The 21,998-nt window shown below is 32.3% G+C and overlaps 1 protein-coding gene across 1 annotated transcript in view; it reads right to left on the reverse strand.

The window, feature by feature from the left end:
- LOC123659085 (casein kinase I) overlaps window positions 1-17,129 on the reverse strand; it is a 36,785-nt gene extending 19,656 nt beyond the window's left edge. The window contains exon 1 of the mRNA XM_045594351.1: window positions 16,975-17,129. Within this exon, the coding sequence (XP_045450307.1) occupies window positions 16,975-17,086 (112 nt within the window). The 5' untranslated portion in view covers window positions 17,087-17,129. The remainder of the gene's footprint in view (window positions 1-16,974) is intronic.
- Between the last annotated feature and the right edge of the window lie 4,869 nt (window positions 17,130-21,998).

A 21,998-nucleotide genomic window follows, 5' to 3' on the forward strand; every position in this document is an offset into this window, starting at 1 on the left:
CTTTAATATCATTTATATAAAACAATCTGATGGGTGGTTACGGCAGTAAAGAATATAGCCACCCCCTCTTTTCTCGTGGGTGTCGTAAGAGGCGACTAAAGGATAACACAGTTCAACTACCACCTTGGAACTTAAAAGGTCGACCGATGGCGGGATAACCATCCAACTGCTGGCCTTGAAATATACAGGCCGAAGATGGGCAACAGCGTCATTGGTACGACAAAGCCAGCTCTGCGATCACCAACGCGCCTGCCCAGCGTGGTAACTATGGGCAAAACACATGAATTCGCACTATTTTTGGCGTGAGCTTGGGGAAGCACTGGACCGCGATAGGCTGAAGTGGCATAGAAAAATAATGAGGGCTTATTTCACCGGTTGCCGTTAAAGCTATTTGACGTATGACGGTAACCAAGAGATAAGTTTATTTTTTATTTTTATTTTTATTCATTGAATTTCCATTTATTTATGAGATAGTTCTTTTTGCAGCCTTCGAAACTTAAAATTGTAGTTTATTATATAATTGCGATGGAACAGGCCCGCATAATAATAACATATTTTACCTTCGTTGGGAGCAAGATATATTTTACCAATAGACGTGACGCAACAGGATCCTAATATTATATATACACAGAACAACAAATGTTTAAGATTTACGTTGTGTGACGCAGAGATTTCTGCGATCTTTCTTAGAATTACAGTTACAAATTGTTCGATGTCTGTAAACATTTTTGTATTTACATCATAAAAATGCAGTTCCCGACAAATATTACATTTAAGATAGAAGAACAGATGGCCCGTTATTGACATTGAATGAAATTGACTACTTTGTAACTCAAAATTTGCCGTAGCCAAGTAGGGTAATGAAATTATTTTATCTCTAAGATAGCTGTTTCATGGAGTATTAAGTGTTTTAACTGAATATGAAAACTATAATAAAATTGAATATCTAAGATTTTTACTTAATAATTTAATACATACTTAAGTTAATAATCAACTAATTAGTAATTACTTCTTTTGTAATCAAATATAAAGTGGAGATGTTGAACAAACAGAATTTAATTACTTTTTTTCTTAATAAAGGTTTACATAAATCGTAAGACGAATATACGAGGGGAGGTCCAAACGTTCAAGGAATGGGGGGGATGGAGTGTAGATAGGGTAGCTCACTTAGTGTCATACTAATTGGGAGTCATCATTAGTATATAAACTGAGTTTCAGCCCTAATGCGTCATTCGCTTACGAACACTCGCCTGCTAAACAAGTAAATCAGGAAGAAAACTGCAACTATGGAGAAAATTGACCACCGTGCTGTGATAAAATTCCTTACCAAGCAAGGAAAGACAGCTCAGACCATTTTGAATGAAATGGAAACCGTTTATGGGGAACAGTGCCCTCGTAAATTAATGATTTACAAGTGGCATGGTCTTTTTAAACATGGTCGGGAGTCGATTGAAGACGACCCCCGCTCGGGAAGGCCAGTTGAGGCCACCACATCAGACATCATCGAAAAAGTGGAAAAAATTGTACTGGAGGACACCCGTTTGAAGAAAAAACGTTATCTGCATTACTTCGAGTATCCTACATGACCACCTGGGTATGACAAAAGTCAGTGCAAGATGGGTATCGAGAATGCTCACGCCGCTTCAGAAACAACAACGCGTCGATGCGTCAAAACAATTTTTGGAGTTGTGTTGAGACGAACCTGCTCAGATTTTGGAGCAGATTGTTACCGGAGCGTAAACATGGGTTCATCACTTTGAGCCTGAGTCCATACAAGAGTCCATGCAATGGCATAAAAAGGGGACACAACCGCCAAAGAAATTCAAAGTTTCGGAGTCGGCTGAAAAGTTGATGGCTCTTGTGTTTTGGGATTGTGATTATATTACTGATTGATTACAAAGAAAAGGGAAGGACCATAACCGGAGAATACTACGAAACGATATTAGAAAATTGAAGGAGGCCATCAAGGAAAAACGTCGAGGAAAATTGACTAAGAGTGTGTTGCTCTTGCAAGACAACGCGCCGGTTCACAATAGCAGAGTTGCAATGGCTGCTCTGCACACGCATGGCTTCGAATCACTAGTCCACCCACCCTACAGTCCAGAACTGGCCCCAAGTGATTTTTATTTGTTTCCTAATTTAAAAAAAAAGACTTAAGGGGAAGGAAATTTTCCGACGACAATGGGGTAAAGGAGGCAATTTTAGCTTATTTTGACGCAAAAGATAAAAAATATTTTTACGATGGCTTAGAAAGATTATTTCATAGATCTAATAAATGTATTCAGCTTTATTTAACTATTGATTTTTTAAGGGTGACTATATTGAAAAGGAAAAATAGATTTATTGGTTAATTTTACTTCAAACCCTTCCATTCCACGAATTTTGGACCTCCCCTCGTATATCACCTAATTCCTTTTCGTCGATTTAAGTCGTGAACGTTAATCAACGCTCCAACGTTAGTTTTAAACGGTATTTGGTTATTTCTAATTAACATTTACAACTTGAAAAAATATCACATCGTTAAATTTTACCGCAAACGATAACTATTTTTTTTCCTTGATAAAATATTTCGTTAATCTGTTGTTCGAGCCCCGGTGGGGTGAATTTAATTAAGGTTTTATTGAGGCTATTTTTAAATTGAATAAATGTTTAGTACGCAAGCAGATTTATAAAATACTAGCTGACATGGCGAACTTCATACCGCCTTATTTTTGTTAAATATAATAATTACATATATCAAAATAAAATACAGCATATCTTTCAAGTTGAATCAAACTACACAGGTGTGCAAATTTGATTAAACTCGGTTAAGTAGTTTAGGAGTCCATCGCGGACAAACAACGTTATTACGCGCAATTTATATTCATTGAGATTTATAATACTCAATGTGAATAACTTATAATTAATGCAAAACTTATAAGTCTTATGGATTTAAAATATAATTAATTGTTCAAAAGTATGGCAGCACGTCCTTAAACATTGTATTTAAAACATCTTGAGACGATTTAGTACTAAAAATATCGTTGACATTTAAACGATCTTACTAGGTTAACAGTTAATAACTAAAATCTTTCGACGTCTGTTAATATTAAGAAATTAAAGGATGTGAGTCACGTTAGTTACGATATATTGTTGCATGTTTTATTATATTTCTTTTAAGCTTGAAATAACTATCTACGACTGACGGTAAGTACCAGTTTTCAAAATAAATTCATCATAAAAGGAAATATGTATGCCGAAAAGTAACTTATTAAAAAGTACGAGTAGTTATGTAGCTCTCGGATCATTGAGTTGTAGCGCAAAAGCAGACAGAGGCATATCAGATAATATAATTAGAAGGCATTATAACAAAACCCAATTTGTTGATTGTATGAAAGTGCTCCGTGACGTCACAGCTCGGTGATTCATCAGCAGGTACAATGGTATATTGTGAAGATCGTCACTATCAGATCTCAATGGTACCGTATCTTATCAGCTCGGAAATAAAATGGAACAATACGACTTACTGTCGTCGATGAGCCATTTTACTACTAATAATGTTATCAATTTTATTCTTTTATGGTCACCGACAACTCGGCCATTTTTTTTAATTCCTTGTATGAAGCGAAAAACGATACGTAGGTAATTATGAAAACGTATAGTCTTTTAATTTAAACAATAATTAATAACAAATCCTTTCTTCGTCTATAAAGTATGCAGTAAACAATATCTAATACAACTTACGAAGGCTTTTTTCCTTTTCATTTTGATGTAAGGGACAAGTCATTATTCGTGATCTTAAGGTCTGAGATGACCCAATAAACTGTTTGATTCAATACTGGGGAAAAGGGTAAATTTTTTGAATAAAGTATGTGAAATCCATTCCGTTTTGAGTTACGGAAGTATTTCTAAATGATTTAATTACATTTCAATATGGCAACTAAAAACTATCCCGTACCTTCTTATTATTAATAACAAATTTTGAATAAGCAGAAAACTAATACGTATAAATTGGTATAAACGTAGTTATATATTACAATTATATATACACATGCTAAATATGAATATAATAAAATGCAATGCAGTTAAAAGTAAAACAATTCATGGGAAAAGCGAGGAAAAACAAAATAAAATCTCAAAACCTTTAGAATATATTATATAGTACTGAAAATAAAATTAAAAGTTAAAACAGAACGATGAGACAATTACTTTAACATTATGGTACGAAATTAAGGTATTATTTGTAATATTTTATTTAAAGAATTCTTAGATATGACGCATGTATAAGGCATAATATATAATAATTATCGTATTTGATAAAAATATGCAATAAGCTTAGTTATAAAGACGTATTGATTAAAGATATGCCTATATCATATTCAATAAGATTTTTTTCTATATTTATCTGAAATTTCTAAAACGACATTATATAAAATACATCGAAAAAAATCACATTATCGATACAAATATATTTAGAACATTATTAGTATAAGAATAAGCGTATCTTATAACACGAGAAGTTTAGGTTCGATATATATATTTAAAAAAAAAATTTCTTTAGCCATCGCGTACCATTCACGCCATGACGCGGACGCCGCGTTTGCACAACGGTCACAGCTATGAATTGTGCCTGTTGCGCTGGAGGTTGCGGGTTCAATGCACCGCACATGACAAACATTTGTATTGGCCATAGGTGTTTGCCGTGGTCTGGGTGTTTGTGCAGTCCTTGGGGTCTCCCTACCGTGCTTTGGAGAGCACGTTAAGGTCGCTCACGGTTGTTATCACGTACACCTGATAGCGATCGTTACGGAGCAGCGTGGTGGATTAAGCTTTGATCCTGCTCCTACATGGGGAAAGAGGCCCATGCCCAGTTGTGAGATATTACAGGCTGAAGCGGCATTAATAAAAAAAAAAAAAAAAAAAAACAGGTGCTTCGTAGAGAAATGTAGCGACTTGTCTAAGCAGTATTATTTAGCATTACACAAGACACATTAAAAAATGTCGATATTCAAAATTAATATAATGAAATAATCTTAAAAGAATTTAATATCGTAAAAATAGTATTTAAAAAACTACACAATCATCACGTACCGTACAATACCACCAATACCATACAATTTACGTTGATCATTCAGTGTCCACGAAAAAGTATACAATTTAATCTTATTTTTATTAGTATGGTCAGTGTTTTTGTAAACAAATGCTTTACAGCACTCATATAATTAAAATCACATGATAATAACGTCTGATAGAGGTTATGATGAAAAAATTAAGTCAACCATTGTCTGTATCTGACCCTTGTCCACGCGAATCGAGGTCACAGTTTCATTCATAACATTATGAACAGGATTTTTTTCTTCACAAGCGACGCCGTCGACTATAAACTCTGAGATAATATAGCACGAACTGAAGGGCGTTGTTACGTCGATACACTCTGTTTGGTTTTAAAAATAATTTATATATTGTTTATGCTTTCCCAAAAAAGTGTACCGTGTATGTATAATGGTAATAGTATATATAATAAATAAGGCTATTATAGTAACTTCTAAATTTTTATATTACACAACTGATAACTGTTATAAAAACGAATTGTTACCAACAAAAATAATTGAACGAAAAATGTGACAAAAGGCCACGACGATAACAGTTTTATTTTTTGTACGGAAACTTAAAGTCTGAAGTCACATTTCCTAAGCTTTTTTTAAACTAATAAGAAGAATTTTAAGGAAAGAGAGAAATTTAATTTATTTTACGTTGCTTGCGTTATACATAAAATACAATATTAAAAAAAAATGTTAAAAAAATTAAACGGAAATAACTTGATTAACGTCGACTGCGCTGAATCGAACACGTTAGTGAATATACCTCTGAGTATGAAATAATTGTGTTTGCTCGCAAACGAAAAAAAAACCGACTTCAATTACATCGAAGAGTAATACAACGTAGATCGACGAAAAAATAGTAATACTTTGTTCGTATTCCATATAACGCGACATTATAAAATTGTAGAATTATATAATGTTCTACTGTTATTTCTAACATTTTGTTAGCGATTGTAGGCAGAAATTTCATAAAAGGCCCGTCGTCGATTCGCGCGAAGCGCTGACATCGCTTATTACGGCGGGTTTTATAGTTGAAGCGGATTTATATTGAATTACGGTTTATGTCTTTTTTTATTAAAAATATGTAATGTTCATGTTTTCACACAGCTCCGATGCACGACTGGAGTTTACCCCTTCAGATCAACTGTCTAAATAGGCACAAAAAGGCTTACTAGTCTAAGAAATATATTATTACTATATCAAATTGTAAATAAATGAATGCAATAACGCCATCTATCGGAACCTAATTGCGTTATTAGAAAACGTCTGAACGCCATCTCTAACAAGGTCATTTGTTCAGTAGATTTTACTGTTCAATTTTTTCATTCCGGGGCCTTAACCCTTAATTACTCGCATGGGGTCAAACCATTTTTGGATTAAAAAATGAAGCACTTGGCGCGGCCCGATTTCCCCTGCGCCCTCGCTAGCTTCATAACGCGCGTCCAAGTTTGTATTTTACTAGCGACCAAGTCACAGGAGTGGAAGGATGCGTCGCTGCACTCTTCAGCGGTGACCCCGTGCGAGTAATTACGTTACTTTTTTGGGAGAGGTAAGTTTTTTATTTTATGAATTTTTTTTGTGTATTATGAATGATATTTGTGTTATTGTATGTTCAGTGAATAAATGTTTGTTATAAATATGTTTTTTTCATCTTTATACAATGAAATTACCAAAAAATTCCGTTTTACTACGAGTTTTGTCTTTTTGTCAGAGTTAGTCATGGATAGGAGAGAACAGCAAATTGCGCAATGGTTGGTGGTTCTGATAAAGAAGAAGTGGGAGGGTCAGGTTTCTTATGTTCAAAAACCAAATAAAGCTGTTGTGTTGTTATCTTCCATGCATCATGTAGCGCATATCGACCCAGCCTCAACTGACAAGCAAAAACCTGAAATAATAACATTTTACAACAGCACTAATGGAGGAATGGACACCAATGATCACTTGTGTAGTACATTCAATGTAGGGAGGTGAACCAAAAGGTGGCCGTTAGCCATTTCCTTCCATCTGATAAATGTTTCAGGCATAAATGCACTCATTGTACATCGAGTAAATACCGAAAAATCACGTACTCACATGAGGCGTAATTTCTTGCGGCAATTGTCTGTTAAACTTATTCATAATAACTAAAAACGACAACTTGAAATCAGAGCAATTTCTAAGGAGGTAAAAAAACGTCTGATGGAAGTGCATGAGTTGGAAAATCGAGTCCCGCCAACCACTGCAAAACGCGGACGTTGCAACAGCTGCCCGAGGAAATGTGATCACAAAGTACCAACAAAATGCAAGAAATGTGCAAGATTTGTGTGCTATGATCATTCTGAGATGTACTTTCAACAGTGTTACAAGAGTGATTGGGAGAGTCCCTAAAAAATACGAGTATTTACTATGATCTCAGTATACCTAAGTACAAATTGTTGATTATTGATAATAATTTTAGTTTAACTTGTTTTTGTATAATTAGTTAGTAATTAATGTTATTACTTATAGATATTATAGAATAAACAAAGCACTTTAATAATAAAATAGTTTCATTTACTTGTATATTTAAAAATATATTAAAAGCTACTTATACTGTTTGGGGTCATCTGTGACCCCATGCGAGCAGTAATGTAATATTCTTTGTGCGAGTAATTAAGGGTTAAATGAAAATCGATTCTTAAGGAGAAAACTCCAAAAACAGTCAAGTAAATACGCCATATCAGATATAGCTCAAAAAGTTCGAGTCAAATCTCAATTATATTTAAATGGGACCACATGACAAGCACCACCTATCGATTAAAAAAAGAATCATCGATATCGGTCCACCCAGTAAAATAGTAATGAGGTTAATATAACGTTGGTCGACGTAAAATAGCCAAGTAAATACCCAGTATTAGCGATAACTCAAAAATTAAAAGCTCAAATATATTTATAACGAATAAACTGCTACTCTCTACTCTAGTGGAATATTGTAATTTGATCGATAGTGAACGAAGTAATTTCATTACATTTTGATAGATGGCGTTGTGGCAAAGTATTGAACATGACCACAGTCGTCTTAACATCGTCATGTAAATACGTGTCATCAAAGATTACTCAAAAATTGCTCATTATATCTCAATCATATTTAAAACGGACGACATGACAAGTATTAGCTTTTGATTTATACAAAAAAGATCAAAATCAGTGCACCCAGTAAAAAGATATAACGTATAATACAACGTAGGGTGACGAAAAAACCGTCAAGTAAATACGCAATATTAGATATAACTCACAAATTACGAATCAAATCTCAATTAAATTTGAATGGGACCACGTGACGAATAGTAGCTTTTAATTTATATAAGAAACGTCAAAATCGGTGCACCCAGTAAAAAGTTATGAGGTATAATACAACGTAAGGTGACGAAAATAATGTCAAGTAAATACGCGTTATCAAAGATTAATCAAAAAGTAGTTATCAGATCTCGATAAAATTTATATGTGACCACATGATAAACATCAGCTTTCGATTAAAGTAAAAATTATCAAAATCGATACACCCAGTAAAAAGTTATTGCGGATTTTCAAGAGTTTCTCTCGATTTCTCTGGGATCCCATCATCAGATCCTGGTTTCCTTATCATGGTACCAAACTAGGGATATCCCCTTTCCAACAAAAAAAGAATTATCAAAATCGGTACACCCAGTAGAAAGTTATGTGGTATAATACAACGTAGGTCGACGAAAAAAGCGTCAAGTAAAAACGCATTATTAGATATAATTCGAAAAGTAGTTGTTAGATCTCAAATAAATTTAAATGGGACCAATCGGCACACACCACCTTTCGATTAAAACAAAATTTGTCGAAATCGGTCTACCTGGTCAAAAGTTCTGATGTAACATACATAAAAAAAAAAAAAAAAAAAAAAAAAAAATACAGTCGAATTGAGAACCTCCTCCTTTTTTTGAAGTCGGTTAAAAATAGCGCTAGTACGTCGCTCCTAAGACCTACTTTTTGGTCGGCAAAGTTTTCTACAGTTCCACTAGTTTGTTATAGACAAGCCACGATTTTATTGTTGTTTTGAAGTGGAGAAAATGGAGAATTTATCTATACTATTATTATAAAGAGGTAAGTTTCTAACTTTGTTTGTTTATAGGGGGGTAATCTTCGCAAATACTGATCCGATCACGAAAATTCTTTCACTAACCGAAAGTTATTCAAGAGTGACATAGGCTATATTTTATTTTAATTGAACCAAAAAATTCAGTGAAAAATCTTATATATAAAATTCTAGTGCCACAATGTTAGTTACAATATTCCTACGAAAAGGATGGACCGATTTTCATTTTGTGTACATATCGGGTAGGTCTGAGAATAGGCCAACATCTATTTTTCATATAGCTAAGTTATAAAGGGGTAGGGGGGGGAGATTAAGGGGGGTTAATACATATACGGTAAAACAACGTTTGCGGGGTCAGCTCGTTTGTAAAATGTTTTTAAAAAATCCGTTCATACAAATATTCAATAAAGGTGAACTCGAAAGTTTTGGTATGGCTACAAATGTTTGGCGTTTATTTCACGTTTCGTTTTTACTCTTTTGGCGACATAATTACAAAACTGTTGGCAATGAAATTTAATGATAAATAAATTATTCTTATACGAAATATCTACTAGGTCCTTATTTATACAGTGTAAAGCAGCGGTTATCTAGTAGTTTGTTTTGTATGCATATTATAGACAAACTTATATAACAGTTACATATTACGGTAGCTTATTTGCCGCAACTACACCCACGTGCGCTTCGCTATAGACATTGCCCTTAAATATCCTGTAACTATCGACCGCTACAAAACGTATAAGGTATAAGTATTACTACGAGCATGTCCTACACATACATCTACTCAAAACTTTATAGACGTCATATATAAAATATATTCGTAGAGTAAAAGTAAACAAACTGGTTTCATGTATTGTCACATAACGACAGTTAAATTCAAAACAAGTAAGAACGATAATAATAAAAAAGTCGGTTTTAAGAGGAAAGGGTACCGAAGAGACTTTTCAAAAATAGGTATTTGAATAAAATGTTTCTGTCGCGCTGCATGCCGCTACCGCGCCCCGCGCCATCTCCGCCCCGTTTTTTCTATGTGTGACTGTCGTGTTGTTAGTGTGCGCCGGCTATCCAGCTATTAATTGTTGACGATATTTTAGTATTCGCATCTTTCGTTTGTGATTGACTACGAGTACATATAGCGCATAGTGCTATTTTTCTGAATTTGGCTTGTTTTATTGAATTTGTTCTGCATCGTATTGCTGTGACTCGGCTTACTATTATTGAATTTCGTAAACTACTTATTATTTATGTTTTATTATTTTGAATTGGATACTCTTTGTGACTTGATACATGTCTATATTTTTGTGGGTAATTATCGAAATACTTAGGTACTTTATTTATGAATTAGGTATGTAATTACATGGTTGAGGTGTGTGTAAGAATGGATAATGAAATACATACATAATTATAGTGTATACATGTAGTACATAGTATAAGTGTAAGTATAGTATATATATGTAATGTAGTACATACACAGTATAAAATGTTTGCCTTAGTACCTATATAATTTGTAATGTCTCATGTTTGTCGCAGTTATTAATACATGGGTATAGGTTATATATATTAATTAACATATAATTGCGGCGATATAACAATGGTTAAAAATAATATTATAAATAAAAAAAAAAAACAAGAAAAGCCGCCTGCGTGAAGAACAACTATTAGAAAGTCAATTGAAAAAAAAAAAATAAATAAATTACACCAATTTCAAACATTATGTACTGTACACTTACAAAAATCATGAAGGCGACTTTTTCAATTATTATTTTATTTATGTTTTTTTAGTTAGGCAAATTACGTAATCGATTGAATTTTTTTAAAGAGTGGTTGATTAAAATGACATAACATAACAATACACTTTATTGAACACCAACAGAAAATAATAATACGTATCAGATTGATTTTTAACCGACTTCCAAAAAAGAAGGAGGTTCTTAATTCGACTGTATTTTTCTTTTTTTTTTGTATATATGTTACTTCAGAACTTTTGACTGGGTGGACCGAGTTCGACTTGTACGCAAAGGAAAAAAAGCCGACTTCAATTACATCGACATGTAATACAACAAAGGTAGACGAAAATATAGTCAAGTAAATACGCGTTATTAAAGATTACTCAAAAATTTCTTATCAGATCTTGATGAAATTTAAATATGACTACACGATAAACATCAGCTTTCGATTAAATTAAAAATCATCAAAATCGGTACATCTAGTAAAAAGTTATGCGGTATAATACAACGTAGGTCGACGAAAATAGTCAAGTAAAAACGTATTATTTATATTACTCGAAAAGTTGTTGTTAGATCTCAAATAAACTCAAGTGAGACCAAATGACACACACCACCTTTCGATTAAAAAAAAAATTTGTAGAAATCGGTCCACTCAGTCAAAAGTTCTGAAGTAACATACATAAAAAATACAGTTAAATTGAGAGCTTCCTCCTTTTTTGGAAGTGGGTTAAAAATAGAAACCGATTTTACACGTCTATAGAATTCCTAAGTCGACAAGCTTGAACAGTGAAAGATTTAGTATAAACGAAAGAGGAGTGAGAGGGAAATTCAAGAAGTAAGCTTTCCTCAGAACGAAAACTGCGTTCATTGGAATCACTAAGAAACTTAAATCGTCGTTTTAGATAAGCAGGTACAACAGGATTAAAAAGAATAGAGTAAAGTAAGTTGAGAATATACGTATTCCCGAAGTAGGGAATTGGGTGCCACTCAGGGCGTAACTACTGCCGTATCAGCCGTATCAATGATACGGGGCCCCCTATTTACAGGGCCCCTAAGGTGTGTAAGCAAAAATTAGTAAAATGCTATCCACAATGTCACTTAATCTTGTGCTTCCTGGAAAAAAGAATAAAAAAACTGTCATACATACCTATAGAGTTTTAACTTCAGAAATGACTGAAGTCTGAAAAGCAGTCCCCTTTTATCCGAGTCAAGCGTGCGCCCAATTGTTAATAACATTCTGTATCGTTTATTTCGGGATTCAGTTAATCATTATTAACAATGAATTAATCTTTTTTATATAAGAATGGGGCACACAAGCAGACGAAGCCATCTGATTTATAACGGCTACCGTCGCCCATGGCCTTTAGAGAAAAGATGTAGAGACTAGACGCTTTAAAACCCCCAAATTTTAGCAAGGTCATTCCACACTTTGAATGTACGCGGAAACATTGCGCACGAAGCTCGCACATTGGTTGCAAACCACTGGTGGATACAATTAGCACCACTAGACTTCTTGACATCGAAATAATGCAGAACACGACAAACGACACTGCTCGTAGTGCACATTACGCATCGCGTGTTCGCACCGTGGAATGCTCGGTGGTGCTTTTCCCTCATCGTCAAGAGTTGAATTCGACGCAAAAAGAGTGCAAAGAATTTCGCTTACTTTTTCGCATAATATGCCAGAGAGCCTTCAGGTTCGCGCAATGATGGAAGTGTAGACTAAAAAAAGTTACCTTCGACAGCTTTTGTAAGAAACAAAAGGCATGGGTTCCATTTGGAAAGCCCAATAGTCTCTCGCCAATTCTGCTGTGTTTGAACTTTGCCCTAGCGATTTACTACCTGTAAGACCTGGAGGCAGCGTTGAATCTCTTCTTCAGGTTATGCGCCTGTGAATCCCCCATATAGATGCGGAAGATTCATAGGAATTCACTAATAGTATTGGCCTCACAGGCTGAAGCGAACGATCCCCCGCATCTATTGCTGCAGGTCAAGGCTAATAACTCTCCAGCTTGGAACTACAAGCTCTTTAAATTAGCTTAAAATCCGAAATTCAAAACATTCATTCCATTAAAGAACTCATGGAATTATTACTGATAAAATTCAATAGCCTTGCATCCAATTTTCCGGAGGTATTAACTTGATGTTTTTCAAAACTAAAACTGATAAAAAATTACCTAAGGATTTCGATGGAACAGGAACAGCTACAGCAGACTACACTCACTATTGTCTATTCTAGGAGGAAGTTATAATTTATAATCAATAAATATTTATTTTAATTCAATGCAAGCATTTTTTGTGAGAAATCTTTACCCATCATTTGCCTGCCCCCACTAATTTTGATACAGGGTCCCAAGGTTCCCGGGGTTCCAAGGAATGCTACGCTAGTGGCGCCACTTGAGTTTTTTACGCAATTGAGAAATATGATTCTATTTGCGAAGTCCAAATACGAATCGCATAGGTACATAGATTCGACCAAATTTAATAATCTGCTCCTCAGTAATGTCAAGAAAACAACTAAGCAATTTTTTACCGATGAAAAAAAACAGAGGAGGGTCTAAAGTCGCTACGTACCTATATTTATTTATGTTTGACCATTCATAGCTTTTTACAAAGTATTCCGAAATTGATAAAAAAATATATTGGAAAGAGTAAACCCCGAAGTTGTTTTTCGCCTAGGAGGCGAGGAAGAAGCGCGGCTCGCAGATTGCTTGGCATAGGCATGGGAAAGAGCAGTCCTAATTTTTTAAACTTTCTTATTGTATTTTTTATTAGTATTACGGTAATAATAATCATAATATACTTTTTTGAAATCCTTGTATTGAGCCCTTTTGATACCAAAAACAAACAACACAGTTATTTACCATAATTATCATTGTTATTTGTTAGCGAAACCCTTCGCTAGCCCAGGTTTACACAGTGTTACAATAAAAACCGCATATACAAATACGGTTTTATTGTAGTTATGAAAAGAGAAATTATTTAATTTTGTTAATACGAATTTTAGAAAATATCGACTAAAAATAACATCACTAGTGTATCGATATAATTGTCGACTATGAGGCATCACTTCGCTGGCGTATATACGTATTGCTTTGACCCTTCCCTCCCCCAGACCTATCCCCCAAAAAGCAAGAAAGGGACAACTGCAGCTCAGACCGTTTTAGGTATATAATTTTTGACCAAAACAGTGTTTCGTAGTCGACTGTTTTCTCCTCAAAACATGGCAATTTTTTAAAAATTTTTTTTTTAGAAAATAAAAGAAGACTTCGGCTATGCCCCTATGTTTTCATTTTTTTGAAAATATGCATATATTTTTTTTAATGAGTGTCTGAAAATGTACAAAAAATTATGCAATATTTCGAGTTTTTGAAGTCTCCTAATTCCTATGATAATAAGAATATGAAAAAAATCAAAACATAGGGGCATGGTCATGGCAGCAAAGAGTTCTATGTCACAAAAATATTTGATCTAGTGTCATTATCCAGGGAGAAAACAGTCGACTACGTTTGTATGGAGAAAGACCCGGTACCCTTTCCTCTTAATTTAACTGTATTTCGGTGCGAAGGTCCTTGTCTCCTTCGAGTCGGCGAGTATTTTGAACGCAGAGTCGACCCAAATACTTGTCGAAAACATCGCAGCAATTATAATCGAGAAAGTAAATCATGTATCGAGCTATCGATTCACATGTGCCCACCGTAATGACATTTTCAATGACGCGAGTTCAATCCAATTCCCATTCGTCTGCAGCCGTAGAAGTTTCAGGTGATATAAGCGATAGGAAGCCTTATTGCGTAGGTATTAGAGCTTACGTATGTTTATCTTCGATATATGTGTATACATAAAATGCGTATCAACTTATAAATTTAGATCTGTAATCCTTAAAAAGTATACACGATTATAGGTTTTTTTAATGACAAAATCGGTTTCAATTTTTTTCTTTTACTTTTCATTTTTGGAATGTTAAGTTTACCCCTCGCGGTACTATTTACGTTAGTGAATAAATAAATAAAAAGTATAGTTTATCTTAATCGTAGATAACATAAAATATAAATTTTCTATTAAAATATTTAAATTGATAAAAATCTCAATTAAAAGCAAAGTTAATGTTAAACGTTGTCATACAATATTTATCATTATATCAATTCCACACTTAATGTACTATTAAACAAAAAGTGATTTTTTAAGTAAAAACGCTTTACGCACGCTTGACTTGGGGATTCAGCTGGTTAATGCGTGACGAGGGAGTTACAAAAAGTGTGATCTGGCGAGCCGAATAAAGCAAGAGAAGGGGGAGCACACATTTTATTTCTCTCTTTCGAGAGAAGAGACGAACGAACGAGGGAAGACTTGTCGTGTGGTCTAAACACTCGTTTTTTTTTAAATTAATTTTTAACCAACTTCAAAAAAGGAGGAGGTTACTCAATTCAACCGTAATTTTTTTTCATGTATGTTCGGGGATAACTTCGTCGTTTATGAACCGATTTTGGTAATTTTTTTGTTGGAAAGGAGATATCCTAAGTGTGATACCGTGATAAGGAAAACAGGATATAATAATAGGATCCTAGAGAAATCGAGGACACCCTCGAAAATCCGCATAACTTTTTACTGGGTGTACCGATTTTGATGATTTTTAATTTAATCGAAAGCCCATGTTTATCATGTGGTCACATTTAAATTTCATCGAGATCTGATAACAACTTTTGGAGTAATCTTTGATAATACGTATTTACTTGACTATTTTTTGTCGACTCTATTGTGATGTATTCTAATTTCTATAACAATTATTTATACACTTCCTAACCGCTTTTCTATGCGCTGTCCTATACCCAAAGGTTGTCTGGAAGAAATCGCTCTTTTAGCAATAAGACCGCCTTTGTACATCTTCCTCTAATTATACTACTTTTGTTTGTATCTTTTAATGAAGTGCAATTAAGAATATTATTATTATTACCTACGTTGTATTACTTTTCGATGTAATTGAAGTCGGTTTTATTTCGTTTGCCAGCAAACACAATTATTGCCTTTAGATTTTTACTAGTATGCATAGAAATAATAATTATAAATTTTAAATACAACAAATATGTTATTAATTATAGTAAGGTGTCTTTTATTATGTTATTTAAAAGTACAGTTAAGCAAACTTCCAAAAAAACTATATCCGATTCAAATTTATATCAATGTTATACAGTATAAAATTACTATACTGCTGTTTGATTATTACTGCTGTTTCATTGTCCGATTATTTTATAACCTCGATTTTAAATACCATTCTGCCTAAACATCGTTTCAAAGAAATCCACTAACTGACAAACACGGGATGACTAACAAGTTTTTCAATATTGTTAACTATCCTTACTTTTTACCTATAACGCATCCTCATAAACTCTTAATCCAATTTAATTTTAATTAATATCTAAACCACTAGTATAAAAGCTAGAAATGTAACTGTCTTAACTTACTTTTGTTTAAGACAACCTTAGTCAGTAAGATTAGGATGCAAAAACGAATTGCTAAATCGATTCTACGTCGAAGTCGGCTAAGGTTATTACTGAACGAATAATGTAACATTATTTGTCTTAACGAGTCTTATAATGCCCGCGAGATGTCAAGAAATTTTAAATCAGAAACAACCGAGCTCCGTCGTCGATAACCAACCGTTCACGGTTTATAAGCCTTGCGTTTCGTACGACGATTTCATTGAAAACACCTGCGCGTTGTTCATTATATCCTTATTTATACTGAATACACATTGATACTAATCTTGGTCTTTATTTTTTTTAACGTTTATCGTTTATGTGTTTGATAACGCTCCTAGATGTATTTAAAGAAAACTGATATTTTATACAATATTTCTATATTGTAGTTCGAACCTTAATTTTCATTAATAAAATCACGAATTAATCGATTTAAGAATGGCGTGAATTGGGTCACAGAGGCAAGAAAGATATAATTTGTTTGTGTTTGTTAGGTGTAAATTAGTACCACAATTAGTTTTGTTATGTATTACATAGAAGTTGAGTATTATTGTTGTACATCGACTTGTTTTACATCGATTGACATGCTTAAGTAGTTCTTATGTTCTTACCGAGTCTGAGTTCACCGAAGTTACCGCAGCCGATCTTTTTGCCGACGCGGAAGTTGGGCCCGACCATAAGGACCCCCGAAGACGAGGTGACGGAATGTCGCGACGTGTGCATCGCGCCGCTTCCGCCCACGCCACGCCCACCCACCGCACCGGTCGCGCTGCAACAGTGTGTGAACACCCTTATACTAAACCAGCTTACGTCTCAAATGTGTTCAAAAGTGTTGGGAGAGCTATTTTCACAGATGATTGATTAGTGCATTTTTTAACCTGTTAGATACAACCAACCGACTTAGAAAACCAGTTAAACATAGATTTTTGTTCAAACCTTGGTTCCAATGCACTGGCCTTAGTAAAATTATAAAGGAAAAACATTGTCAATAAGGTTGGTCGAAGCAAATAATGATTTTCCTTTAGTTTTGAAAAGAAAATAAAAACACAAAATTTCCATACCCATAGGCCATAAGTCTTCCACAGCCCACCATCGAGAAATTTAAATTCTGAATAATAAATTCACTTGATCATTATACATATTGATTTAAAACAACATAGAGCATTAGAATGATCGCCAAATATTTGTGCTGCATATGTTTGTATTTTCCTCTCTATGTCCTTAGCTATAAGATTCAATATAATTATTATAATTTGTAGCTGAAGACCTCGAATCAAATAAAGATCATCTTGACAATGACTTTCATACCACTTTATAGCAAACAAACGAAGGATTTTCAACAAACACAAAAGATTATTTGATTTTACTATTAAGAATGCTATAAATAAAACAGCTTTTCGAGTATAGGATGTGACTGCTTATAGTAATTGCTTCTATTGTCTCAGTAATGGACAAAGGAAATAATGATGTGTGCTTAGAACAACTTTCTATATAAAATCAATATTTCTGATAGATCTAACACAAACAACCTTTATAAGAAAATTCATAAGCAAATTACACAAAAAAAAAGAACACAAAATTAATGTGCAGAATCATTAATGTGTAATAATAGTTAGTTTCAATTGATAAATAAACTAAGTTATATTAAAAGGAGTGTAAGCTTTTGAAATAATATATTGCAACTAATGTATGACACATGATTTGTAGTGAGTTCAGAGACACCCAACAGGTTCAAGGTTAGTTTGGAGATTGGTCGTTTATATTTCTACTACATTTTATATTAAGTAAATGTTATACTTGGAAAAATTCTCTTTGCCTGTTGTTTTTAATTATATACAATGTTTAAGTCCTATATTAGTTAGTAATAAATACCATGTTTCTAACAACTGAAAAAAGTAGTCTTAAGTTTTTGGAACGAAGTTCCTTACGGCAGGCTTGACATTCGGCTGAGCAAGCGGACTGAAAAAAATGTGATACTAAAACCGTAAGAAAAATATATAACGGAAGTGACATAATATCAGTCACACGACTGTATAATATGATGTTTGTAAAACTAAAACATTACTAGTAAACTTTATTTTTAATTATTTATGTAATTTTATACTGTCGATAAAAATAAATAAAGACACATGTTTTTTTATTTCACTTAATAGTTTGAATTATTATTATTATCGTTATTACTTTGTTTGATTTATTTTATTTTACGGTATTTGTTATTATCTAAAATACTAAATTTCCTAAATACTTTTATGTACTTAATTAAAAACCAATCAACAAAATTAAAAAAAATCAAGAACTAGATTTTTTTTTTTATTTCCACTGTTTTTAAAATTGTGTTGCTTCTATACTATCCGAAGGAACTTCGTTCCTACTAGGTGTCCCATGACACCACATAATTTTTAAGACTTTTATGATTTATTTGTCATTTCTAAAAATATCTTTCTGTAATTGTTTGTGGCAACATTTGATGAAGCCACAAACAACTAAAGAAAACTGATTCATACATTATCCTGAATGATATTATGATTATACTGGGTAGGTTTAAAAAAATCATTCTACTGTAGTAATAAAATAAAAAAAATTCTAACATCCTCTTTATAATAAAACTAGCTGACCCAGCAATCATTGTCTTGCCACTATATGCTATTAAAAAATAAGGGTTGGTGGTAGAAGGGTGAAAATATAGGGTTGTATGTATCTTTTAGTGCCAAATCATTATAAAATGAAAATATAAAATTTTGTCAAAAAAATAAATAAATACAGATTTAGGGGTGGGACACCCTATCATTTAGGGGTGTAAAAAAGCAACAAACACTGCGACACAAGAATTTTATATACTAGATAATACTGGTTTATGATTACTACTATGGAAAAAAATTGAACTAGTTTCTTTCATTTTTACCTTTACAAAATTTAAAATACGAAGATTTGAAATAAACTTTAAGTAGAAGAGAAAGCCTATTGCAAATTAGATTACAATTAATTACCACCATACACAGTTAAATTAACATAAAATGAGTATTTATAATAAGTTTAACTATTTAGAAGAAATTTAAAAAATCCATTCAATACAAAACTACTCATAATTGTATTTGAATACTTATCTACAATAATAGAGTATTGTATGTAGTTAATAGTAAATAAATAGTATATTAAGTGTTGATGTATAAGAAGTTGATGTATCAGAAGTAATTACTGACTCAGTCAATAAAGTTAAGCTGTTTTGACCAAGGCTTATTATACTAATATTAATCTTGTGAATGTGTAGAAAAATAAAACATTTAATTCTCATAACAAAATTATCTTTCTATTATTGTAATTGCATGTCAGTGTAATTTTTTAAAGACTGTTAAATACAATTAGGTAAGTAATATTATTAAGATGGTAATTAATGAACGGTATCTTAAGAGTTATCTCTGTATTACAAATACACCATAATCAAGTTAAGTGTACATTGACTGCAATGAATCATACCAACCGTTATTGGCATTGAGTCTAAAAGTGAAAGTTACTTGATGCACTGCCATTAACTAGACTTGAAAACAATTTTAGTCAAATTTTTATTATGAAATTAACATATTCAAGTTTTCATTTTGTTACTGTTTTTATAATATTATAATATGAAATACCATTTACCTACAAATTTGTCAAAATAAAAGTACCATTAATTTTATTTGTTTGTCTCTTTTCATAATTTTCTTGTTTCCATTATTAAATTAATTTTATATCAAATTTCAAGGAAGTGATAAATCTGTCATTTGTATTACACTAAATTAATGCACTAATATTTTTAAAGCTACTCTATCTGTGAACACGAATATTTAATGGAAACTATTTCTTTACTGACTACTTCTTACTGACATAAAAACATTTTAGTAAGTATATTCATTACAAATGACTAAATAACAATAAACAGTAAAATTTCTATGTTCGAAATGTTAATGTATGTTAAGGTTAAGTAGCAACACTTACAATTTTCTATGCATTACCAGTGTTTATATGATTGATTATCTTGTTTGAGTGCAGTTTAAAACACATACTTATGTTATTACACCCATCACTTTTGCAACAGTCACATATCAAATTTATGTCAAGATACATGGCTAACAAGATTTCACTTAAAATAGTAAAAATTTGAATAACAAATCACTTCACTGTATGATGTCAATCAGTTTTTTTACACTGAGCCCAAACTTGAATGTATTGTACAACAATAACAAATATATTTCATACAAATTTTGCATTGATAAACAAGTATTGTTTTTATTAAGAATGTTATCGAGAGTATTGTGAAAGATATAACAAGATGTTTACGTTTTATGATTCACTACATACAACTATTTATAGTATTAACACCATCTACCTACATGTACAGACTGGTGGTATTCCCACTATTCCCTTTTATATGACTTTTCAGGATAGTTTTTGTTATTTATAACAAAGGATTGTCTTATATAATTTTGTCTTTATAAAGTTTAAAAGATGACAACTGAGAAGTGATAAGATTACTACTTAGATAATATATATTTTTTAGTTTTACTCACTACTTAGATTTTATATAAAACAAAATAAATTATTTATGAGCTTACTTTCATAATATATTCTGTTTAAATGAAATTCAACAAATTATAGATGTATAAATAATATTAAATTTCAAAGACTTTAATATAACTTAGAAACTCACAAAATGATATAAATAAAAATGTTTAATAACTATTACATAAATATTTGAATACTCTTATAAGATCACAATATGAATTTTTGGTTTTATAATATTGATTAAATTAATAAAATATTTAATTTAGTATAATTTTAGGGTATAAATATATTTTGGTTAAAAAAAATATATAAATATAAACCTTTTTAGCAACCTTACTCAAGTCACCATAATATTAAGAATGATGAAATGAATTTAATGTTAAAGTGATAATCTTATAAGCAATTATTCATAACATTTTCATGTCTCTGATAATGATTCTTTTTAATAATTTATTCTTTACTGCTCTAAAATCAATGCAGTGCATATTTATATTGTTAGGTTATTTTTGATGACGACATACAATTGAGAATTGTATCAATTCTTTTGAGCTAGTAAGTTTGTAACCAGTATATTGCACTATAAAGAAGTCAGTTATTTTGTACTTTTGCATTAATGAGCCTAAAACATTGAATATGCAAAGTATAATTGATTAACATTTGGTTAAATAATATTTCACATAAGTAAGTTGTAAAGATCTGTATTTCTTTCAAAAATTGATACAAACTTGGTTGTTCTTACTACAACTCGCCATCATTGACATTTTAAGTAATTTCTGTTATTTCAAGCGTTTTTAGGAGAATTAAGTGCATTAGTCTTGCTGTTTAAATCTATATTTAAATTTAATTATGTTGTATAGGATTTGTCAGTAAAATTTCCTTTGTAGAGACAATGTTGGTAGTAATGAATGTAGAAAATAGCAAGAGTAAACATACAGCTATTTAAAGGAAATGCAACTAATGGATTGAGGTGAATCATACAAAGCAGTCTAGTCTACTGATAATAGTAAAAGCATGATCCTTACGTGGAAGTTCTTTTGTCGTCGCTCTGACGTTCCTTGTCCTTGTTACCCTCACGCTTATTCATAATATAGGTTAT

This window comes from Melitaea cinxia, chromosome 13 (genome assembly GCF_905220565.1).
Source record: "Melitaea cinxia chromosome 13, ilMelCinx1.1, whole genome shotgun sequence".
Taxonomy (NCBI): domain Eukaryota; kingdom Metazoa; phylum Arthropoda; class Insecta; order Lepidoptera; family Nymphalidae; genus Melitaea; species Melitaea cinxia.